Source organism: Lissotriton helveticus, chromosome 10 (assembly GCF_964261635.1).
Source record: "Lissotriton helveticus chromosome 10, aLisHel1.1, whole genome shotgun sequence".
NCBI classification, from domain to species: Eukaryota; Metazoa; Chordata; class Amphibia; order Caudata; family Salamandridae; genus Lissotriton; species Lissotriton helveticus.
The window spans coordinates 442,681,899-442,708,351 of NC_136071.1; the positions used below are offsets into that span (position 1 = coordinate 442,681,899).

Genomic DNA, 26,453 nt, shown 5'->3' on the forward strand with positions numbered 1-26,453 from the left:
TAACATAGTCAACTCCAGGCTTTGCCAAAATCTTTTTATTAAGGAAATGGGTATAGAGGCACTTCTTCCTAACATTGAACTTTTGATCTTTGGAGCCGGTTGTTGAGTATAAACTTGACTTTGTCAATAGCTTCGGCTACAATGACATTGAAAGGGCCTTTGTCTTTGAGTGTAAATGAAGTGTGTCTGTAGTATTTGAGCTTGACAGCCAAGAGGGATTGATGCTCTTGGGCAGGTTCTTTTCTGGGTCAGAGGCCTTTGTTTGGTCCTACTGGAGCCGAAGGCTGTGGAGGCCCTGGAGGCTGTGGTGCCCTTGTGCATGGGGCTCAACCACAGACTCCCTCGGCAAAGGTTCTATGCCTCTGTGTGAGGTCTCTTGCGAGGTTTGGAGTGGTTGCTGGAACTGATTGTCCTTACACCCCTGGCAGAGCTCTTCATTCAAGGGCTACTGGTTTAGGAGATCAAGGAAGCCCCCTTTTACTTCTTCGAGTCAGAGCTGCTGATAAGGATGGCCTTTAGGCCAGTTGATAGGTGATTGGGCACAATGCCTGAATGGACGGCAGGCACCCTCACATTCCTCTGCGCTGAAGGGATTTGCTGAAGTTGTCAAGTGTGTCTGCAGTAGACTGCTGAGGCACTTTTCAATGCACTTAGCACTTTTTCCTTCAGTACTAAAGAGTTTTCTAGGACCGGAAGGCAAGGCAAGCTTCACACAAGGTGGTATTCCGGTTGGGGGAGATACAGCGGTTACAAATCTCATTGTGATCTGACCATGGGTACTTCACGTGGCACCGGACACAGGTTGGGCGTTCTTTCTATTACCCTGTGGTGGTCTGCGTTCGCCGGTGCAGACATTTTCCAATGCGAAGCAGCATGCGACTTTCTGCATTCGATCAATGGTGTTGGTCTCTGGATAGTATCTTTAAGAGAAGAAACTCAGGTGACAAAGGTTTTTCCAAGTGTGGACATCAAAGATTTACTGTGTGGGCCAGAAAAAACTTGAAGAATATGTTGAGTTCAGTACCCCAGTCGGTACACGTCCGAATCGGACTGTGGAAAGAAAACAAAACTAATATGGAGTTGGTGTCCATGTGCATTGCCTTCTAAGGGTGGAGTCACAATGCATCGCATGACTCAAGTCTTTCATTGAAGAAAAATAACTTGCAAATTTCTGAACCAAACACTAGATTGCAGGAGTATGCAGAGTATGTGCATCTACAGCAACACATGCTATGCACAGAACTTTACTAAGTTCTGTGTGACATCTGCATAGGTTTTCTACTGTGACTTAGGAGTTTTAAATGACTTTTGCGACAGATTGCTGCATGCATGCTCCCCCTTTCAGGTGTATTAAAAATATTCCTAAAAAGGTCCTCAAGAAGGTGAATCCCAAAGCTGAAGGAAGATGGGGAGCCTTTTATGCAAGCACAGCATTGCATCACAGTAAGAACCTTCCGCTGCTCATCCATATACTTGAATTCACTGATTAAACTCTGCAAAACGTACCTCACTCTGCTTCCCCAAAGGATCGAGTAAATGCTTTTTTTACATAGTGCTTTTTAGGTCTCGCGCCTAGCGTTGCAGTGCGCAGCACAAGACTTTATGTGAACAGTAAAAGAGCTTTGGAAAGCTAACCACACGCTTGTGTGTGTGGTTTTGTTATCCTTGCAGGCTATTGGGCGTTGCTTGTGTCTTTCAAACAAAGACAGCACGCAATTGGGCAAATGCGGCCGCATGTCCCGCATTTGCCCCACCCACGGCCTATTGGTGTCTGTTACCCGCTCTGCTGACATCTGTTTTGCATTATCGTGGCCGATAATGCAAAACAGATGTCTAGGTGTGTGTGTCGCGCGTGCACCACTTGCATGCTTGTTTGAACAGGAAATGAGTACAAGACCGCAGGTTTCAGCCATCGGTCAGAGGATTCAAGGGAAAGAGCAGCTTTTACTGAATTGTCCGGATTCAAGGGAAAGAGCAACTTTTACTGAATTGTCCTTGACGGCTGGCACAGGAGAAAAGCTGGCAGAATAGGAATAAACAAAACAGAAGAGTTGTTACCAAAGAAGGGTGCGGTGTGTGTGGAAAAGAGTTCTAAATGAAGAATCGGAAAGGTGCCCCAAGAAAAACTGAACGAATGGCACTGCCGGCGGGGCACCGGGCCTCGAGTTGGAAGTGACAGAGCGCAGCTTCCGCGTGTACCACGAGTGTTTCGGGCACGCGGGCTGCTGATGCCCAAGCTGTACCGGGCCCCCGGGGCCACCTGTGTGCAGTGCTTGGACTGTCGGCTGCTCTTCCCACCACAGCGATTCATGACGCACTCGCACCAAGCCCAGGAGAACCGCACCTCCGGCTGAGGCTTCGACTCAGCAAACTGGCGGGTCTACCTGCTGCTCTTCACCAAGTACCGAGACCCGACCGAGCGAGAGCGCCTGACCAGGTGACTCGAGGAGATAAAGGAGAAGTACGACTACGGCAGGAGGCACAAGAGGAGGCTGCAAATCAGGGTGAGGGGCATGCTTGTGGGAGGAGAAAATGGATTTAGATGGACAGGGGGGAGCACGTTATTATCATTTAAAACTGATTGCGGTGCTTTCAAAGTGGACAATATCTGTGCCACGGTTCATGCGTGGCATCTGAAGGTAACCGTTTTTTGTACTGTAGAAAATGTTGCATTTTGGGACTTGTAGTTTCACTTTTCGCAGCGTGAAAAGTGGAGGCGGTTTAAAAATCAAGGGCTGCTATAATGAGGAAGTTTGGTGTGTCTTGGACCTCTTGGCAACTATGGTCACCCCCAGATGCGAAGCTCTGATTTGTTGTGCTTGTGTTGAGTGGAAGTATGTGATGGAGTCACATGATTATGTAGGGTGGGTGGGTAGAAGATTATTTTGTCAGTCTCTCACTAGAGAATACGTGCACATGATATCGAGTCTTGAGAAGTGGTTGCAATCTACTTCCATGTGGTTAATAACGTGACCTCTAATCATCTGGCAATATAGTGCTTGGGCCATACCTTTTCTTTTGATGGTAAATATTGGTAAACGTACAGGTACCTAATTCATGTTACAAGACAAAGTAGTATACCACGGAATATTTAATGTAACAAAATGGTTAGGTAATAGGCACTGACAACAAAACACTGCTTGCTAGAGTAAAATTACACAATCACGCAGACTATTAAGACCTGTAACATAAACACAGGTAGCCATGTGTAACACGTGGTTTGTTTTTAAGTGTCACGCTGTGCTGTTTTTCTGTTTTTATTTTCGTTCAGTCCTGTGTGGTAGGCGGACGACCATGGTGCTTTTATTTGTGTATTTTTGCAAAAACGTCACTCTCCTTGGATTCATAATTTTATTTTTTTAACCGTGAAACTGCTCAAATCTGCCAGTACGAAAAAGACTATTGAAATAAAATCTCACCGTTATCAGTGAAGCAGCTTGGGCGTCTGTGCCTCTCCATCCCTTGTTTGGGTGACTTGTATTGTATACTGGGTATCGATTGAAACTGGAAGTATGTTTCGATGGATCTGTCTGCAGGAAACAATAACCCTTCCCCCTTCTCACCGCAGCACAAAATAAAAAGGTTTGTCAATGGGTATTGGGTATTTATTTCGTGGCCAGTACCACGTGTCAATATAGTAGTGCTGCACATCCCCACTTCATCGTGTATAATCTTTACATTTGCATTAAAAATAATGCTCAGATATTATACTAGTAATAATTCTCATTTTAGAAATATATGGTGGAGGCAGGCTTTCAAAGTGAGCAGTTGGTGTAATTAAACTTCCCTTTGCATCAATGTATCAGTCTGCCTAAAATACACAGCTATGTCTATCTAGCCCCCCCATTCAAAGTAAAATGAGACTATGCATTGAAAGCAGCTCTCATTTGAGGAAATCCTTAACGCACACCCATACCTATAGAAAAGGGCCGACCCCCAACATTGGCATCAAAATGCAACTTCTGCTTCCATCCTCAAAGTGGTGCCTAATCTACAAATGGAAAGCGGGATTTTCCACTCCCTATAAAGGGATGAAACTATGCCCCATATCCCTATAGAAGAGCGGTATGTTCTCGACAGAAAACAATACTGATTCCTCAAAAAACGTTCGGTTTCCTATAAAAGTAGCATTTGCAATGCAATAGGTCTCGCAGTTAAACGAGTTTAAGCTATTGGCATTGTAAATAACAATGCCTTTTATTTATGTTTTAAAAACCAAACCAAAAATACAAGTAATTGCTATTTGCAATGTCAATAGCTCAAACTTGCGTAAATACGAGACCTATTGCATTGCGAGAGTGTAAGCTATTTGCATTGTAAATGACAAAGCCATTTATTTCTGTCTTCAAAACCAACAATTAAATAAAAGGTTTGTCATTTACAATGCCAATAGCTCAAACTTTTGCAAATGCGAGACCTATTGCATTGCAAATGCTTGTTTATGTAGCTGCTGATCAGATTGGCTTGTGATTATCACTTAGGTGGTCATGAGATGATAGAAGCAAAAGGTTCCCCTTACCTGTGACCTCAGTTCTCTTATTTAGGGTGTAACATTTTAATGAAGATACACATCTCCAGGTGCAGAATCCCAGAGCACCTTTAAATGAGATGAAGAGTTCTCTCTAATGAAATTAAAAATGTCTGCACAATGTATTCAATGTTTCTTTTAATTACAATATGTACAGAGAATATAAAAACAGTTCTCTTTAGAATATTAGGTGCATTATCTTGTATTGAAGGACATGCCCTAATGTTTTGAATGTATAATTTTCATGTATGCTGTTTTGTGACTTTACAGGAGTATAAAAAAATCATTTTTATTTAAAAAGTTGAATTAAAAGCAAGTAAATATATTTATGCATAGTATTTAAAACCATAGCATTTATATTGCATTTAATACATAATTTTTATCATAATATTATTACAAATATTGACTTTAAAACAAGAAAATATTAATCACATCTATACAAGCCATTATGCCTTGGTTTGCACAGGGTTAAAAAAGACTTTATATTAAAGCAATATAATATTCCTAAAATGATAAGCTACTGTTCCGTGTATGAAGGACAGGCAGGACCATTGCAGCAGTTTCATGTAATGAATATTACTCAAGCATTATCAAGAGAGTAACTTTAAATCAAAGTAAAGGACAGCCAGTAAGTTAGACCAGGCTTAGATTAGTGTAACAGGAGAATCAGAATCAACCAAGAGCCAATAAAAAATTCAGGTAAGGTGAAACAATGAAAAGGGTTGGATGGGTCCTGGCTGTAGGAGCATAACAGTTGCCATCATAAAGGGGGAAATATATAAATGACTAAAGATAGAAGAGCTTCAGCTGCTGCCAGACTTAAGCAGACTGCGTCATGTCATTAATTTCCATTCAACTGTGCTAGGATATTCATAATATTTTTTGTTGCTTTGCTGGCAATGGTCAGGATGATTTCCAGTTGTAAATTGGAGACAGGAACAGCTTTGTCATGGAAAAGCAGGCCCTGATGAAACAATCTGGGACCCCCTGAGGTTTGACATGAGGCAAAACTAGGAGAGTGTTTAATTGTTGTTTCTAAGCATTACTAATTTGGGAAACCCTAGCGCTCATGTTAGTAAAGACACTGACCAAATAGAAGACATAATACATCACAGAAATAGTAATCCTAGTAGAAACAAACTTGGAAGTCTGTTCCAGAGACAACATTATTAAGTAGAATGCTGAGCAAGCTTGGAGGGGATGCAGAATAAACAGTATGGCAGTCGTGTTTGTGTGGGATGATAATGTGTGACTGCAAATTTGCTAAACTGAGCATAAGACTGAACAGAACTAGGGGGAAAAACTGTAGCAGAGAGACTACTCTGACCACTTAGAAAATTCCTGTGTAGATGCCTGCTATTGGTATCTGGACTGAGGAAACAGGGTGGCCTGCATTCCCCTTGTATTCCTAGCCAAGAGAGACGCTTTGAACCCAGTGCTACTAGTAATACTATTACTACACAGTGGAAAAGGTGTGTTTTTTTGTTTGTTTTACCCATCATAATTTATCCTGCAAAGTATGGCACAATGACTTATCTTCCTCATGAGAAAATGAAAAAGCAGAAAGTTTTGTGACCAGAATATGGTAAAATTGTGTTTGAGGCATGTGTGGCTGTAGATACACATGCTTCGCATAATCCCACCATCTAGTGTTGGGCTTGGATGTGTGCAAGTTGTTCAAGTCACGAAGTATAGTGAGTCCTCCTCTTCCTGTTAATGTGGATGATCATCAACTCTATTGTTAGATTGTTTTCTTCCTCCGTCTAGTTAGGACTCCTCTGGTTCGAGACAGTGATTGTTTACTCTTTCCAAATGCTACCATCTGTATTGTTTTCAATCACAGCAGTTCTCTGTCTCCCTAGTCTGTACATCGAGGCTGACTTCTGGGAGGCTCGAGTCGGCTGTGGCTTGTGTGGACCTTCCCCCTTCGGGGTGGTCTTTATCTTCGACGTTCCTTTCATGCCATGTCCACCCAGTGATGGAACTAACGCCTTTCCGCTTCTATCCTTGTTGCTATGCCAAGTTCCCATGCACTGATCTTCCTCAGATGTGTAACTTGTGCCTCTCCCGAACAGGAGGAAGCGACCTGTTAGGCTGCAGTCTTTTAGATCGAAGAAGACTCTGGGTGACATTAGAGCATTATGCCTCGAGATGTTCTGCCGAAGACACACCAGATCTCTTTTGTTCCAAAGACCCTCAACAGGACGTACAAGCCCACCCATCGGCTACTGGTGAGGGCACCTTCTTTCTTGACAACTGCTCAGTTTCTGCGATAGAGATGCAGAACATTACTCCATGGTACCACAGGATGACCCGTAGGACTCCTAGGATGCGGAGCGACCTGCATATACAGACCCAGGTCTGTATCCTGCTAAACAGTCTTCCCCAGGTGCCACCACCAACTACCATGACTTGATGGGCTGACCTGCCACCTTCAACGAGGTTCTACTACATACTGAGCCTTTAGAGGGTGGCTTTATTTTCAAACCCTAACTTCAGCTATCAGCACAATATTTGCTCAATTGGAAATTCGCTCCTTTGGGGAGAGCACTGATGCGCTTCTGCATGTTCAAACTCTTATCTAGCATTATTCCCAATGACCTTGTGGATTCAATGATGTTTGGCATGCAGTTATGAGCTGTTAGTTGATTCATCCGTTCTTCGATGGCTGATGACTGTTTGGATGGGGCGATTAAGAGGAATTCTGTTTTAAGAGCGTGTAATTTCAGGTGATTAAGGGTCAAACAAATTTGGGTTTTCTGTAAAGCTGAGTTGAGGGACCTAATGTCCTCAGGGGAGACTTTCAGGTACAGTTGGGTGTCATCTGCATACATGTGATAGTGGTTGCTGGATAGTTTCAGAATTTCTGTTAAAGGCTCCATTTACAAGTTGAAGAGAATAGGTGAAAGTGTGGACCCCTGTGGTACCCCCAGAGTGAGCGTTGAGGGATTAGACAGCCCCTGGTTCACATTGAATCTTTGGGTTCTGTCATGTAGTAATGAGGAGGACCAGTTTAGAACGGGCCCAGAAAGCCCCATCCTGTGTTCCAATACGTCTATTAGGCTGTAATGTTTAACCATATCAAAAGCTGACGATAAATCGAGGAGGGTCAAAAAGCAGGATTCATTCTGATCAATCATTCTTAGACCATCAACTGCAATGTGAGTGAGAGCAGAGTCAGTGCTATGACCCTGACAGAAGCCGGATTGGAATTGTTCTATGTGGTTACATAGCTGGACATGGGCACATTTCTCGAGGAGCTTTGACAGAGTGGGAATGTTGGAAATTTGACAGAAATTGTGTAGGTCAGTGTGATGTGCAGTTGTTTTTTGGGGGGATTTGGGGAGACCTTCCGATGCGTGTACAAAAGGGGGTGGTGATGGACGGAGCGTCTGAATCAATCAAACACTCGCACCCAGTCAAAAGATCTGGGTTTAATCCATCACCGTTCTTTAGCCCACTCTGCCACCCCAGTTCAGACATGGCTATATGCAAATCAGTCTGAACCTGTGCCTCATAGGAACAGTCCAGCCCGAACTGCCAAGCCATGCCTTCCCTGGACCGGAAAAAGCTTCCGAGGACTGGTTTCTGGCATTCCAGCCGTCTTCAGCCCGGCTTGCTTGAATCCAGTGGCAAAGTGAGCAAGGGACTCACGTCTGAGCATACCCTGCCACACTTATGGCGGCCAAAAGCGGTACAAAAGGGGGTGGTGATGGACGGAGCGTCTGAATCAATCAAACACTCACACCCAGTCAAAAGATCTGGGTTTAATCCATCACCGTTCTTTAGCCCACTCTGCCACCCCAGTTCAGACATGGCTATATGCAAATCAGTCTGAACCTGTGCCTCATAGGAACAGTCCAGCCCGAACTGCCAAGCCATGCCTTCCCTGGACCGGAAACAAGCTTCCGAGGACCGGTTTCTGGCATTCCAGCCGTCTTCAGCCCGGCTTGCTTGAATCCAGTGGCAAAGTGAGCAAGGGACTCACGTCTGACCATACCCTGCCACACTTATGGCGGCCAAAAGCGGTACAAAAGGGGGTGGTGATGGACGGAGCGTCTGAATCAATCAAACACTCACACCCAGTCAAAAGATCTGGTGCTTTAGGCAAACCGGCATAGAGGCTTGAAATAGTGAGGCATTGACTATCTTAGTACAAAGTGGGAGTATGGATGATCTGATCTCACTGAAGAAGTTCAATGGCAATTGTCACTAAAGTGGTTGAAGAATTTCAGTGCAGCAAGAGGTTTGAGAATAGTGCTTTCATCCAAAGAATAGGATCCAAGAAGCGTTGTGGTGTGGGGTGAGAACTGGAGCGGCGGGGGCACACCAAATCGAGGAGGGATGGTGAAAGATAGTGAGATCAGTAGGTGCCCCAAAGCAGACCGCAAATCAGAGTCAATCTTTGTTGTCTTTTCACGAAAGTAGGCAGCAAATTCCTCGCAGTTATGCTTAGGACAGAATCCCGCTGAAGGAAGGTTAGGTTGACTATTTGATTGAAGCTGTATGAGTTCAAACTGTTTTTCCGGTCGGTTTTTGGCTTGCACTAGTTGGTTTCTGAAGTAACTAGCTTTAGACGATCTAATGCATTTGTTATAGCTATTTCTCAATGATCTCAGATGATTGAGATGTTCGCAGGAGGGAGAGGATCTTCACAATCGTTCCGCTAGTCTCAGATTTCGTCTTTCTGTATTTAGACTACCACACACACACACACACACAACACACACTGTAAGCCTTCTTATCGAATGTTTACCAGTGGTTGTAACGCTTGTATTTCACAGAAAATCAGTCCGACTATTCACAGTCTTGAATTCATTTGCAGGATATTTAGCCTGCACAAATAAATTAAAAGTTGACCAGCATTGTTTTCTTTTTATCACTGGTGATCATTAGACAGTGCACGTGACAAGCTTGCCATTGGAGGTCCATCCTTAACATGCGTCTTCAAGCAAATCCTCTGCAATTTGTGAAGAACATTTTAAATGCAGGACCCAGTCATCAAAAAAGTTACACTCTCCCATATTGTACTTTTTCTTTCTTTATACGTCTTGTTAAACCTACTCTATATAGTCCACATGCTATTAAAGAAAAGCACTTTTTAAAATGAATGTTTTTAATTCCCTTACAATGCGCTTTGCATTTAACATTTTATTTACAGGAATACGCATTGTTGCATAAACAAATTTTAAATATTCGCACATTACCGTCCCTAAGAATACGGTGACATATACATCTGCAGTCTCAGTCAAACCATGAATACTAAAAGGATGTGCTCGGTGTACTAAAAGCAGTTAATAAATCATGTAATATAAATAAAATACATAAAGAGTTACATGCACTATGGTCCTGCATTGCATTCTCTGGGTTCAGGTGACATTAGTAAACCACTCTGCATTATAGTTTGTAAACCTCACCAGAACCCTTTTAAATTAATAATACATTGAAGGCTCACTTTGCCCTGCTGCATGCACAGAATCAAGGAAACTGTTCAGCCATGGTTTCAATTTCAATAGCTTATTGCACTTCGGAGGAGTTTTGTGGAACTAGTCACACAGCAAGTTCCACAGGCTAGCATCCACACAAGCAGTCCTCTCCAGCTATCAGGAAATGCAGAACATAGAAGGAAAAAGGTTCAGCAGCTTCAGGCAGCTCTGGCAACCCCGCAGAACTGTAAGGCCAAGATTTCACCTTGTATCTCTCCGTGTTTATCTCCCCTTAGGCTTCACAGTGATCAGCTCCTCTGCTTTCAGTTAGCTGGGCTGGAGTCTCTTTCAGGAAACTTCCTTCCACATAGGTAACTCCAGTACTTCTATTTCAGTAGATAATGGCAGACTTCTCTCTTTAGAACTTCCGGTATAGTCATTGGATTCCAAGTTATGTGTCCTAACCTGGTTATGATGCTGTCAGTCACCAGCTCTGGATCACACAAATCTCTTCCTGTATCCTGTGGGGTGTTGCCATGGGTACCGGGCAGTGTGAATTCTTAGATGTTGATGTTGATGATGAAAGTATTTGTAAAGCGCACTGTGACCAAGCGGTTTCCTGGCGCTAGGGTTGATAGTGTCAGAAGGTGGGGGCAGCCAGGAGTTTACAGATTTGTAAAGGCTTGGGTAAACAGATGGGTTTTTAGCGCTTTACGAAAAAGCAAATAATCAGGTATGGATCTAAGGGTAAGTGGGAGACTGTTCCAGAAACGGGGGGGGCGAGAATGGAAAAACTAGTGCCACCAGTTCTGGATTTGCGGAAACGGGGGACGGTGAGGAGGGCCTGAGTGGAGGAACGAAGGTTGCGACAAGGGTGATAATGAGCAATCAAGGAATTGATGAAAAGGGGGGCAGTACAGACCCGAGCCCTAAAAACTAGACATCCCATCTTGAAGAGAGTTCTCTGTAGGATGGGAAGCCAGTGAAGGGATTTGAGTAGGGGAGTGGCATGGTTGGACCTGGGAAGCCGATGAATAAGGCGGGCAGCCTCATTTTGTATAATCTGGAGGCGCCGAAGTTCATAAGCAGGGATGCCCACATACAGGCAATTCCCATAGTCCAACCGTGAAAGAATCATAGCCAAAACAATTATTTTAAGGGCATCAGTAGAAAAAAAACGAGACATTTTACGGATTATCCTAAGGGAAAGAAAGCAGGATGACACAACAGAGCTAACCTGGGGACGCATGGAAAGGTCCTGACTGATTTTAATACCCAGAGTTCTAACTGTCCCCGAACACTAGAACACTGACTTGGGATCTCATCCCCATACATGTACTCTATTTTCAGGCAGAGGTTGTGGGGTACTCCAGCTCCGCTCTGGGACTAGTTGCATGCAGCTCCTGACCTTTTGTGTATTCCTCCAAGACTGGTCCAACCACAGATGTTGTCCTTTAGTGAGAAGCTTTGGGAATCTCCTGTTCAAAAAACAAAAACCCAAGACAAAGGCACACTGGGTGGAGAGTCCTTCTGCTACCTCTTACGTTGTTGTGAGGGGGCGGGGGGGGAGGGGGACACCTCTGGGGAAACAAAGAAGCAGGACAGGTTCGGAGGGTAAGCTTAGACATCAGGGGGGGCCTTGCCCTTCTATCTTTATACACTGTACACACATTGAATGTGACATTCATGCACAAATGGAATGAGTCGAGATGCCCAGGCGCAGATACTAAGTTATCAACCCTCCCTGTGCAAGCACTGGTAAAAAAAAAAAAAAAGAATTATGCTGCTACGGCAATCCATCGCTGCCACCACTAATGCCCGGTAAGCTGACAGTAGTCCTACTCTGTAAAGGAAGACTGCCTCTACAGACCAGAATTCAGCTTTTGATCGCAACTCTTATAAGAGTGGACCCCCAACGTAAATGCATAATGGTCATCTGCTCTGATTCTAAAAATGAAATGAAATGAAAAATTACATTTATAGAGCGCATAGACTACCCGGAGGCCTCGCAGCGCTTAAAAAATAAATAAATGATGTATGCTGTCTAGAGAGACACAGAACATTCCTTTCTCAACACCCCAATTTCCTTTGCTTTTTAGAAAAGGCAGACAAACTGGCTATTATGGAGTCCAGCTTTGATATTGCTACGTGGACCTAATTTTTTGTAATCGTGACATGTATGACTACTTTAATTTTGTTCTTCTAAAAGTCCTGTATGACAATTGCAGTACAGTGTTAGCAGTAATAAAACAAATGCTGAGATATTAACACTTGTTTCTTATTTTGACCTATAGGACAAACACCTTGCGGAAATGGATGAGCTGTTCTCGCAGGTGGATGAGAAGCGAAAGGTAAGACACTAACATGTAAAATAAACATGACAAAATCCTATAGCTCTAGCCTGTGCAAGCCTGCAAAGTTTTTTAATTTTTTGTATTTTTTGCAGACAAATGCAATCGTATTTAAAAACTGTAGCAGTCTGAAGCTGTAGTGCTTATGTTTGCCAAAAAGATTTTTATAAAATGACCCACTGTTAAAAAAAAATTTAAAAATTACTACAGAGTGTGGCCCGCCAGCATTGGTGTTTAAATGATGGACTACATTTCAGGGTAGGTGAATAAGTAAAATGTCTTCATTCACATTGAAAAGCGCCAATGACTTAACTAGACTGACCCATGTGGAGATAAAATGTGAATGCCAGTGGTATACCTCAGTGAATTGAGAACCTGAGCGGAAGCTCCTGTATGCATTTATAAATGAGTATATTTTTTTAATGATGAATTTGGAAAACATGAAGCTGGCTATTTCTAGGCCAGACGTAAAAAAGTCAAAAGTAGCATGGGAGGTGGGACGGAGGGGATTTTGAGGGTCAGATATCATGGAGTGTGTATTGGACCGCTGCTTCCAGTGGAGAGAGCGAAGAGAATTACTTGCTGTACGAGCTGCGTTTTCATAGCTGCTCCGAGTATTTTGAGATGATTGAGATGGTGAGAGGGGTATAGAATCCCGGCACTGCCTTCTTGTGTGTAGATTATTTGTTCCTGATGGGTTGGGGGATTTGCAGAGGGACGTTAGTAGAATGTAGACCATGCTTAATATAAGGTGGAATATTCTGCTTCAGGAGAGAGGTTAAGATATTACTAACACAGGCGCTATTGGTTTCAGAGGCGTGATATTCCAGATTACCTATGTGGCAAGATAAGCTTTGAGCTGATGAGGGAGCCCTGCATCACTCCAAGTGGTATCACCTATGACCGAAAGGATATTGAAGAGCATCTACAGGTAAGTAGTTGGAAAATCTCATAATTGATCCTTGAAGATTCTAGAAAGCAGTCCTTCTGGGACTTATGTAAATGGGCATGAATTGTATTGGGTGTGCAGGAAAAGGTAGAACTGTGACGGGACTGATTGGGTAAAAAGCGCATGCATGCATCCTTATAAGATGTTGGTCTGGGCCTGGTAACTGCTTGAGTAGCAGTAGGAAGGCAGAAGATGCCACAAGAGATCAGCCGGAGAAGTGCAGAGAGCGATAACTCTAGCACAGGAGAGGAATGCTTTTAGGTTCGGATAAGCAAAGGAAGCCTTGAAAATGGAGTAAATACATTTAACTGCAGTTTTCTGCAGACTGTCATGGTCTTCCAAGTGAGGACCGAGCACTATCCCAGGGCGACATGGGGGCCTGAAGCCTTCCTCTAGTCAACAGATTGGCTGCGAAAGGACAGTGTAGCCTGAAAGGAAAGTAGTCTTAGACTACTGAAGGGAGCTAGAAGGCTGTCCCAAAGATCAGTGCTGGACAAAAGAGGTCCCCATATAAAATAAAGGAGAAGCAACCCAGAGGAAACAACATTAAAAATATAACTCAGTTAGCTTCTCCCATCAATTCAAGATAGAAAATTCCAAAAATATTTTTGAGGAGCATAAATCAGACCAGTTCTGTTTATAATTTATTTTCACAATATATATCCTTCTGGAATTTTACACTATTCAATATCACAAGAATATATGTACTGATGTGTGAGCTCATTGCACTTCAGAATCAAAGAAAGGAAAAAAACACAATTCTATTATCACACTTTCAAGACACTCATTTTTCAGTTTAGAGGCCATACGCTGTCATTTCTGCTCGAAAATGTCACTGTGGTTTGTACTTAGATTCTGCCCTTGCAGTCCCTTCCTTCCATAATATGAAATGTTTTCCCACGAGTTGGTAATCAAGAGAGATGGATTTAAGGCTGGGAGAAATGTATTCATTGGGTAGGAACACCTGTTTGTGCATTTCCTGATCTTCATCATTGTTTGGCTCATCCAGAGAAATTGGTGGGGAGGGCTAAGTGCTCAATGTTTATTAATAGGCCAAGGATGAGATGTGCAAATAAGAAATTAGCTATGGATTGATATGGTAGGCCAGGGATTCTCCCTTTGTTAGTCTTGGCACAATTCCAGTTTACAGACCCACAGTTGACGTATTCCACATGTAGACATCCTAAGAGTACAAGCTACGGTATTGGCAAGTAAAGAAAAGTAAAAATGGTTCACCAGCTAGGGGTATATGCTAATTTGCAGAGTTTGGCTAGAGTAAAATGTAGCACATATATAGAAGCTTAATGTGGCAGTGTTTTCTTTAAGGGTGTATTCTTATCTAGCTTTTCTTATGTGATTGGTTGATGGTTTTTGTGTTTGTCCCCCTCACCATTTTTTTTTCTAATCTTGCAGCGAGTTGGCCACTTTGATCCTGTGACGCGGAGCCCTTTGACTCAGGACCAGCTGATCCCCAATCTGGCCATGAAAGAAGTAATAGATGCCTTCATATCAGAGAACGGCTGGGTGGAGGATTACTGACAGCCTTGAGTCCCTCTGTCTCGCATAGCACTTTAGCACAGCTGCACCAATTGTGGCAGGCTAGGGCTCTCTGTACCAGAGACATTCTCAGTGAGCCCCCGTCCTGTACCATGCCTTACATGTTCATCTCCGGCTCCTGCTTGTGCTGGCCATGAGCTTCCCTAGTCCTCTGTCTAGGTTTCTAAAGATTGCGTCTGCTGCAGCTGAAGAACGTGACATTGAAAGAAACCGAATGTGCAGAGAGCACGTCAGACACAGGAAGCTGTTCAAGGCTGGAATATGATTACATTTGCATTCAAAGGGATAGCATTTTGGAGGAGTTACCCATTTTCTGTTGCTAGAGATTTTTTTTCCCTACTCCACAACTATGTCCTGTCTGGACGCATCACTACATAGAAGTACTTCTGCCACTCTGTCTTCTGAATCTACAAGTGTGCTTGGCCTCACTGTCATGTCCTTACACCACACTTGGCCGTTCGCGGGGCACCCAATTGAATGTTCTTCTGTAAAAACCTCATGGTGAGTGCTGGATGTTTCTTTTTTAAACTGGCGGCGGCCAAATATTAATTGTGAAACCAGTGATGGGCTCATCCCCTTCCATTGCAAAGCGGTTGCTGAGAGGAATATTTTAAAACCTAATACTGCTTCCAAGAGTGAAGGCCATCATGTGAATCGCCACTTGTTAGGCTAGCCCTTTTGTACGATTGCCACTTAATCCATATCAATGAGCCATGTGCAGGGCTCGCTCAGACCGGGGAAACAGTCATGAATAAGGCCTACATCAAGCATTGCAATGTAATGAGATGCCGGTTGGGTTTCCAGGTTCTCTGTGCATGTGGATACCTTTTGCAACAAATCCCACAAAGCGCACTCTTCCAGACTACTTCCTTCCCTTGACAAAATAACTGCAGTTGTAGTTTTCAGTACTATCACATCCCTTCATTTGCGTTATGTGATTTTGTTTCAAAACGTTTCTTGGATGTTCACAGCTACTCTCCTTTCTGTCGTGCGCCCCCTGCACGTGTAGACGCTATACTGGTGAAATATGGCTCCTCGAGAGGCTACTTCAGCTTTGTACTCACGGGTGCTTAACTCCCGTCTGCTGCCCGGGGAGTGAGTGGCAAGAGCCTTGAGGGTACAATACTGTCAAGCATGTTCCTTGGTTAGATACTGTTTGCTCATTTTAGCTCTCCTGCCAGTATCCTATATTGCAGCATTGCTTGCTGCACAAATAAGAAATGACTTCATTAACTGCAAACGTGTGTGCGCATGTTTTCGAGGACATCATGTCCGTAAATATAATGAACGGTGACTCAGCGAGCACGATTTGTACCTTGACACAACATTGTTGTCTTAATATTTAGGTTGCCAATTAAAGCTGTTTGAATCAACTTGGAACATGTTGATGAGAACCTGCCGTTTCCGTTACTATTCGCTTCCTGAGTAAGGAAAGGAGCAGATTCCAGGCACCTGTGTGCTTGTAGTACAGATGTACTGATAGTTGTTACATGAATCCACATGCTTGTGTTTCACCATCCGGTGGCTTGATATGCAACTGTCGGAAGAAGCGTCTCGATACCTTATGGACATCATCTTATCAAATTAACTTGGGAATCCATCAAAAGTACGAGTGTTCTCCCCGTAACGAGACTGCCTTGGCATCTTTGTGGCAGATGCTCGGGCCTATAATAAAGTATCTCGTGAAATACATATTACTGATACTGTGCCAATAAATGTAGACCCAGTTCGGGAGCCGTTGGTATCATCAGTGAGAGCTTTTCACGTAGGACCCTGTACAGCACCTCTTGAAATTCATAATTGAAAGTGTATGGAACCGCTTACAAACGTGATTCTGTCTAGTATCTGTTTGTTCTCACACACCATTTTAATTGCCTGGCTAGAGCTGGTTTCTAAAATTGCATTCAATAATCAAATGAATACTGTTCAAGTTGTTCTACTTTTGGGAGATGGTCCAAGTCCTTTCTAGAACAAAGATGTCGAACCACTAACTACCATTTGAGTTAAACGGAAAGTAAATGTTACCTCACTCATTTCCTACTAATCATGATTACTGCGTTGATGTCAACAAAGGAAATCGATATAATTTCCCCAGTCCAGGTTTTTAAATCTTTTATTGACCTCTTTTTGTGTGATATAGACTAATTTGTCTGCTTTTGTTACCCGAGAATTGGATCTGTCAGTTCGCATGCATTAAACCACGAGAGCTCTAAAACACATCGTATAATAATTCCCTTCTAATTCGTCGATGTACGCTATATCTTCTTAACCGTATGTTTTAAAATTATAATGCTGGAGCTGTGTGGGCAACAGCAAGCTCTGTACCTGTGTTTATTCGGTTAAATATATATTTGTTGTTTTTCATATGTACGTCTGTCTTACGCAGTTTTCAGTTTGTAAAATAAATCAAGTGCACCACAGTCTACTTGCACTTAAAAAAGTAAATGTAGTGTCTTGCTTCACTGACTTCAAATAATGTTACTTTCATGGCTGTGGGTTGTGGGGAATGTTTAAAATAAGGCACCATTTCCCCAAAAATTCTACATAGGTTCTGGCATTGTGTTTTTTTAATCTCTGAGAGAACCTTTAATTTGGTGTGATAAGAGATTTGCTTGAGATCGCATCATACACAGTTTCAACAGCCCTCTGTTGCCACCTGCATCGCAATAGGCGTATTTGAGAAGTGTGAAGGGAGGACTGGTTGTATAGCTAACATGTCGATACACTAATAAAATAACTATGCAGTCAGGCTAGGTTAGGAATAGTTGAATAAGCAAAAAATGAAAATAGACTTGGTGATCCTGTGGTACCAAATCACACCCTATAAACCCCAGAATGTTGCTCTTTATGGTCCCCCTACGCAAAGTATAACTCAGACCACCTCACCACCCCCAAAATGTCATATTGAGGCAGATGTAATCACTGGTCATAATGCATATCATATTATCATAAACAATATTACATCAATTTCGACACAGTATCATTTATTTGCTTGAATATTTTATCTTTAAATTAGTTATGGTTTGCAAAGCAGTCCCTAACTGGCAAATCTCACTGTATTTTAGGTTTGCATTGCCAGAACTGGCAAATTTAAGGGCATTTAAGGTTTATATTTGGACCCAGACCATAGCTTACAATCGATTTAACACACCATGCACAACAAACTGCCAACGCATTTCAACCACAAAGGTTCTTGGTCACAGTTAGTATGTAGTTCATTAACACTGTCTTTTCACCATAGTGATTGAGTTGTGAACACTTATGTAAGTCAAAAATCTACCACAGACTTAAAGATATGTAGTCTCTTAAAATTATATTCATCACAATGTTGATATGGAAAAAGTTGATACTATGAAAAAGGAAACCTTATTTTATGAGACTAAAAATGAGTCTTTATTAACAAATTCACCCTTTGTGAACTCCGTATCAACCCTGACTCGCAAATACGTAGTCAGGCAGACTGAGACCTAGGCCCAAGGTCACTGATTGATAGGTCATAGGTGGGGTCGCACGTAGCCGGTAGAAAAACACACTAACAGGAAACCTTTGATCGATCCCACAGATAGGTGCAGACTACAATGGTCCAGCGATATTGGCCCCAATAAAGCGCACATGGCTGGAGTGGTATGCGCACTTCCTAAACACCCTAAAGTCAGATGCTACATGAGTTAGGAACATATAGCCAAATAGGACACAGCACATGCAGTGATCATGCGCTCCCCATGCCAGACATCTGGGCAATTTACCCACTGGCCACATAGTGTCCATGCATGGTCGAGACCCACCTGTACTTTCCATTAGACACTTTATGGCTCTGAAGGCAGCAACTTACATTCATTACCATACATGGATCACCGGAAATTCTTTATTACTTAAGATAAACTGTATAAAAAAAAGGCCGCAGACTGATTGTAAATGGAGACAGTCCTCTGACCTTGCACCTGTAACTGTTCTCCCGGCCGCTCTGTTTAATTAAGCAAACTGTTCCTGTTTTGCCAAATGCCTCTTGTTTTGTCGAGGTATTTCATGTTCAAGTAGGAACAGTAATCAGAAAGAACCACTTCAGTTTCAGTTTCATCAACTTTTATTCGATTTGTCAAATTGCAAACCATAAAAAGTACATTTGATACAAAGGGAAAAAACAATAAGAGCACAGAATGGTTAAATCGCTGTATAGTAAAACTTTTTTTTAAAAACAGTAGGAAAGTTTTTACAGGTTAGAAAAACATTGCTTTAGTTAGAAAGATTACGACGTGTTGATATTACTGCTTTGAGAAAAGTTGCTATGAGTTTGGCTTCATAAGGGGATTTCGGGGATTGTAAATAATAGAGTGCTGGGTAAGAATGTCTGTGTCCACTGGATCGGAGAATAGGAGTAATCCATGTTTTCCTTGCTAGTTTATAGTATTTGCAAAAAAGGACGACATGAATCGTTGATTGTAATGCGACTCCATCACAGGGGCATCTCGTCAGGTTGCGGGACCAGTTCTTCATTTCTGGGAATGAAACCAATCGGTAAAAAAGATCAAAGCGTAGTCTAGTAAGTAAAAACTTTTCATGATTCGATAAGAAATATGTCAAGTAGGGCTGGATAGTTTTTCCTGACTGAACCGAACAGATTTTTCCGTTTTGCGTTTTAATAATCTCAGTCTGATTTCGGAGTTCTCTCAGATGGCCCATACACATTTGCTTTAGTTGTTTCTTTGAAATGTCTTCGACTGAGGGTGGTTCGTGAAAATAGTGCTCACAGTCCAGATCTTTAAAGAAATTATGTATGTAATTAAGCCACGGGATTTTCCGCCAGTTTGTTAAACCGAGACAGTCAGTAATAAGGGAGCGGGTTAGATGGCTTTCGGTATTATACCATATACGATGCCACAATAAAATGGGCTGGCATCGGATGGTGTCGGTGATGTATTCCATACCGAGCTCCCGATGCGAGGCTAATATCGGGGAACTTTGGGGAAGGGCTAGGATGTATTTGATAAAAGCGTTTTCGGTAACCTGGAGCTGATCGATACATCCATATCCCCAGATTCCAGCTCCGTAGGTAGCCACACTGTGACATTTTGCGTAGTATATGGCTAACAGCTCGGGTGGGGCTGGTTTACCTAGTTTCCTTGAGAAAGAAGTTAGTGCAGATGTTGCACGACGGAAATGGAGGTTTCTGTCTTCCACTGCCTTATGCCAGTTCATTGCGTCATCCACCAAGATGCCCAGATATGGATACACCGGGGTTCTTTCAAGGCTGTTGTTATCGATCGATATGGATTTGGAGCTTTTGTTCTGGGGCCAATATTCATTGTAAACGTTTTTTTAATGTTAACTTTGAGGCCAAGTGAGTCCATAAATATTACGTATTTATTGAGCTGCCGTTGAAGTTGGTTTAGGGTCCGTGCTAAAATTACAGAGTCATCGGCATACAGGAGGGTAGGAATCGGGCGGTGATTTATCTGGGGCAGGTCCTGGCTCCCTTCCAGCATCGCCTGTTCAAGCCCGTTTGTGTAGAGGTTGAACAGGAAGGGAGCCAGTACACAGCCCTGCCTGACTCCTTTCGTTATTTGGAAGGGTCGTGACAATTCACCTCTGGTGCCAAATCGTACTCGAGCTTCTGCGTTGCTGTAAAGTTCCCTTAGGAAGGTTAATATCGGGGGATCCACTCCCAGGGCGGCTAGTATTTGCCAAAGCTTTGCATGTTGGACACAGTCAAAAGCCGCGCTTAGGTCTACATATACAAGGAAGATGTTGCCTCCTTTAGCGCGAGCATATTTTCCTACCAGGAGGACGAGGTTGAGTGCCTGTTCCACAGTCCCAAGCCCCTTCTGGAAACCGTACTGCAGGTCGGTTATGATGTTGTTCTCCCTGGCCCAAGATTGTAATCGGTCCAGGAGTAATCGACCTGCAATCTTTCCCATGGAGTCCAGAAGGGAGATCGGTCTATAGCATGCAGGGTTGTTGCGGTCACCTTTTTTAAAAATGGGTAGTAGTATTGAGGTTGACCATGAATGAAAGAGACCAGATGACACTACTGCTGACATGACCCGTGTGATTATTTTTGACCAATAATCGACATCATGCAAGAACAGGTCCATTGGGACCCCGTCGGGGCCAGGGGCTTTGCCAGTTTTTGAGGCCTTGATTGCCTTTATAGTTTCATTAAGGGTAAAACGTAGGTTAATCGGGTAGATGTTATTCTTCACCGGTTCAAGATCTTGTGTCTGGTTAATTGGTGCGGCGTCTATAGGTGTTCCAAAAATTTTTGTGAAATGGGAGACCCAATCCTCCTCGGTTATTGCCACATCAAGATGGTCAGGGTCACTGCTATTGGCCAAGAAGGGTGATCTTACGGTCTGCCAAAATGCAGTGCTATCTTTCCTTTGAGCACTGTCATGTAGACGCAGCCAAAGTTCTTGCTTGATCTGTTTTTTTCGGTTTTTCCGGGTAGAGTTATAAATTTTCCTCAGTTGCGAGATATTTTGGGGGTCTCTCGGTTGCTTGCATAGAGCTTCTTTGAGGGATGTGAGTGCCTTCCGGCAGGCGGTGTCAAACCATCTCGTGGTTGGGAGTCTGGATTTGTTTCTTAAGTTGACAAATAACTCATCCTTTATTACTTCCTGAATGCTTAGGAAGGAGGTGACAATTGTTTCTGGTGGTGTCTCCAAGGTCATGCATTTGGCTAGCCAGTGGTGCGTTTTTCCAAGGATCCTCTGTGACATCTCTTCCGGATCAATCTTTGCCCATTTTATGGAGTACCCATTTAGTTTGTTCATGGATATCGAGTGTTGGTCGAGGGAACTAAGTTTAGCGGGGAATACACCCGGTTGTTCCAAGTGGATTACCACACTGAGTGAATAATGATCACTTATTGGGTTTGACCCAATTTCATAGTTAGTTAGTTGCCCTTTGTAAGAGTTTGAACCTATGATGTAGTCAATGGTTGTAGAGCAACCTCGCCCATGAAAAGTGGGTAAATAATTCTGCTGCGGATTGACTAGTTCGTTGACAAAGTCAAGGTCTAATGTAAAGAGGATTTCGTTTAACTTGTTGCCACATGGCGTATGCGCGAAGTGAGGGATGGGGTTTCCAAGTTCATTTTGAAGCCCACAGTTCCCGCTTTTATGCTTTGGGCACAGTGTGAGATTGAAATCGCCACCCCAAATGAAATAAATTGGGAATTTGTTATTGTCTTTTTGAAATGAAGTTAGGAATATGGCTATTTCGTCTAGATATGAGCAGCATTCCAGAGTGCCTGAGTTATTGTAATAGTTTATGAGTATGTGATGGTTTCCTTTAAGTGCTGTTGACTGCGTAATTAGTATGATTTGGAAGATGGGTGACTCCTTTAATAGTTTCGCTCTAAGAGGGAGGGTGTTGGCTATATAGGTCGTGAGGCCCCCCTTTGGTCTGCCCATATTTCCAGGTACCGCTTGGGTGAAAAAAGTTTTGTAACCCGCTAGATGCAGTGGGGTTGTGCACCAAGTTTCTTGCAGGCACAGAATTTGATGTCGCTTTGCTGTGTCGAGCCACATAGGAGATGTGATTTTTGTGGTTAGGCCTGCGGTATTCCAGTATGCAATGGAAAAACTCAAGTTTGGAGGTGCCATGTGAGGAAGGTTTGTCGGGTTATTAGCAGCCTCTACTACTAATAGTTGTTGTGGTTTAACCCAGAGGGGTTCAACTGGAACTTTAGGGGCTACAACTAGCTGGTGGCACATTCCTGAAATCATGTCATCTTCTGGTGAGGGAATAATAGGGGTAGCTTTTTTTGAAATATTGAAAAACACGTTAGATGGATCATGGAGATAACTTTTTTGGGAATGCTAAGATGAGTATTGAAAGGTTCTTGGGATGAATTTCCATGTTTATCAGGAGGGGACTCTGGGGGTGCTGAATGCTGCGTGAGGTTAGCTAGGTGCGGTGTAGTAACTGATTTTGGATATCCTAGTTCGTCCCTGAGTGGTCAGTCGACCATCTCTAGACAGTCGAAACGGTTTTGCGTAGAGAGGCCCTGCCATCCTTCATAGGTTTGTGGTAAATAAATAAATAATACCCTATTTTTGACTAGACTTATAGTATAACAGATAGCTCAATAAAATAAGAGTCAAGATTCGAGGTAGTAGGAGTTTCTGCAGGTTTATTACAGCATAAGGACAGGATCAGGACAACCTGCATGGGAATAGGACAATAAGGCCCGGCAGCTGCCGGGGCTGGGTCTGGGATGAGCGCGCTAACATTCAATAACAAAACATTGACTTATATACATAGCGCAAACACATAGCATTACATTGCAGTAGACGTAGCAGTGGGTGGAGCAGAAGGCGTGACGCGTAGCAGTCGCGAGAGATAACAGTAAAAAGAGGTGTAACTGGGAGTATACATAGACATGTGATGCAAACGTAACAGAATATGTCATGAATGGGCGGAAACTTTGGAGGGGGCTACCTAAGGAGCCGGGACCTCTAACCTAATGGTGCGCGAAAACTGGCAATGACGTGGTACTAGGAGAAGCTGGGGGCTATGAACTCTGTGCTAGGAGCAGAGACTAGAGTCTGAAGGGTCGGAGCGACATGTACCTAAACCCTATCTGGTATCTGATGTTTAGGGAACATGTTGATATAAACTAGAAGTCATGAGGGGAAAAGCTAACTTGATTCTAAGACTGGACCATGCATTATTCTACATGAAGTGCGTGATGAAGAATATTAAATGACCATTAATACAGTATTTCTCTAACGTGGAGCCGAGTAGGCTAGACAATGACGGAAACTATTGATGCAGTTCAGTAGCTTAGGAATGCAGAAGAGGAGGACTGAACTGATAACTGGAACTATAACATACTTTTGGCAGACTCAGAGGCAGAGCCAAGCTGCACCGGGCACTGCGAGGCAAGAAGTAAGTGAAGGGTCGAGGATACAGGTGGGGGCTGTATCGCTCCTCAGCGAGGCTTTCAGGAGACAGGAGCTGAATCCAGGATCCGGGCCCTTTTTGAGGCCTGGAAACGGGGACTTTATAATGGAATAACGTGCACACTGAGAAACGTGGCAACATTACTTTACATAGGCCTAATATTCGTAGTATTCACGAGGACTGGAAACTAACATACTAGTGGTGGACACAACTGGAATTGCGTCATTAATCAGACATGGGGGATAACATATGCATATTGGTCATGCACACATAACATATGATGGATGAGGCGTAGGGACACAGAACATGGCAAAATTTACTTTTCCACATTCCCTCCTTGTCACTACATTTCCATCAGGAAACATCAATATTCATGATACCATCTATCATTTCATACAGTACCATTTGCTCGTCTCGAATTGTCTTGGAACGGGATTTAGAACGGGGCTTGGGACTAGGAATACAAGAGGTAGCACACATGCTGCAAATCGCAGGGCCACATTGTATACAGAGGCAGCAGCTAAATATGATCGCTACTGCAATACCTAGAAAGGACAGGACTTTCCATCCCCATGCGGAAATTACATTCCAGAACCAACCGGACCATGTCCAGGTGCCTGGATCTTGGTGTAACAGATGGGCAATCTTATGGAGTCTGGTTATAGCTGAATAAACAGACGGCGCGTTATTTGGAATGAAAATGCAACAACTGGATCCGAGGACTCTACAGGCCCCGCCCCTATCGGCCAGTATGACGTCAAGGACGAGACGATTCTGGAGCACAACAATTCTCATAAAGGATTGCTCTTCGGTTAAGTTACCTAGAGCGGAGGCAGTCTCATCTACTACTGCTTCAAGGGTTCTTGTTAACCTACGGATTAGCTTACTGTTTACAACTGTGCCTAAATAAGGGAACACACCTTTATCAATATCGATGAATTGCTCTGCAGCAGTTTCAGTATAATCGACAATCGGGAGATTTCTCTTGTGTCTGGTATGTACTAGGAAGGAATTCCTATGATAGTCAGGTGGGGCTAGGAAAACAGGTGGCAGTAGGAAGGCAATGTAACAGGTTCCCTCCCAATCGAGGGGCAGACGGACATATGCAGTTTGACCACAAATAAAATAAGAATGACGTGAAGCTTTGAAAACAGATTTCCCACTGTCACTATACTTGATAACAGTAGTACATTCACTATGACCTACATGTACAGAACCATAATTACGGACACATAATTCGCCTTTGACTGGTAGTACTGAAATAGCAGGTAAGTCTGGAGTAGTATCAGACTGAACATTCAGGACCATGAAATTCGACGAATAATTACCTAAATTATATACTTCATTTTCTAGATCTAAACCTGTTCTGTGGGGGAGACTTTGCTTGTCTGGAAAACATGTACTGTTAAGAAAAGACATATCTGTTGAGGATGACGTTAACGTGGACCATGCTCCACACGAACCATTGTGTGAGAATGGATAAGGAAAGAGTGGCAGAACTCCCTTCGGTGTCTGAAAAGGGGGGAGTCGACCACACACCCAACAATTAGTAGCATTGCTGGTCTGGTGTGAATAATGTAACATACGGATAAATGTGTTGTTGCGCATAGCGAGGCGGTATGAATATTCGTGAGGAGGCAGATCACTAAACGTGTGCTCTACTGTAGCATTAGCAGACATATTTGCATGAGGAACTGGAAAACACAGGAAAAGTGCGTAGCTGGTGCAGGAAATCATTATGCTGAGAAATAATATGAAACTCAGAAAAACGATACATTTAAGTGAACTTCGACTGACTCTCTCACTATGGGGGTCTATTTTATACATGTCAGAAACAATTTAACCGTTTCACCTAGGGGAGGACTTATACAATCAAACTGACTGACTTATTTTACTAGACCTTAATTTGAGCTTATACTCCTGCTGCGGAGTTTTCTCTAACAAGGGAGGGGTTGTAATAATGTCTTGTGCGGGACAGTCCTTAAGAGCAATATTTTGGCAGTCTTTCGAATCCTGGAAAATGTTTTTAGACGCTGGTTTCAATCCTTTGAAAAGTTTTACATGAGAAAGGTGGACCCACCCCTTCCTGCCTTCCAACTTGACGGCAGTTCGGGTGGTCAAGAGGACCTGACGTGGCTCCTTCCAACGTGGTTCCAGCGGACTTGATCTGTCAAAATTTCTGATCATCACAAGGGAGCCTGGAACGATCTCGTGCGGTGCCACCTCGGTATTGTCTGGAAATGCGGCGGCAACCTGTGAACGACATGAGTTGAGGGCAGACATCAAGGAAGCTAGGTAATCTGTCAGCATATTACATGAAACATCGGTAATACTTCGGGGTCTAGGAGTACCCCACATGTTAGGGGGGCGGCCGAATACGACCTCGTACGGGGACAGACCTGATCTGGAATGTGCGACCATGCGCATATAAAACAAAGCAACTGGCAGAGCTATTAACCAGTCCACACCTTTGTCCTTACAGACTTTTGCAATGCGGATTTTCAGAGTCTGATTATGCCTTTCGACTAGTCCAGCTGCTTCTGGATGGCGTACACAATGAAACTTCCACTGGTACCCTAACAACAGGGAAACATGCTTCATTAACTCTGAGGAGAATGGCTGACCGTTATCAGAATATACGACTCTAGGGAGTCCGTATCTAGGGAAAAATTCACGAACCAACTGCTTGGCAGTGGTCGCGGCTGTGTAATCTGGGACTGGATATGCTTCTGTCC

The 26,453-nt window shown here is 43.3% G+C and overlaps 1 protein-coding gene across 1 annotated transcript in view; it reads left to right on the top strand.

The window, feature by feature from the left end:
• LOC144784263 (E3 ubiquitin-protein ligase CHIP-like) overlaps positions 1-17,256 on the top strand; it is a 188,346-nt gene extending 171,090 nt beyond the window's left edge. The window contains exons 5-7 of the mRNA XM_078662930.1: positions 12,249-12,305; positions 13,120-13,236; positions 14,668-17,256. Of these exons, the coding sequence (XP_078519056.1) occupies positions 12,249-12,305; positions 13,120-13,236; positions 14,668-14,793 (300 nt within the window). The 3' untranslated portion in view covers positions 14,794-17,256. The remainder of the gene's footprint in view (positions 1-12,248; positions 12,306-13,119; positions 13,237-14,667) is intronic.
• The last annotated feature ends 9,197 nt before the right edge of the window (positions 17,257-26,453 follow it).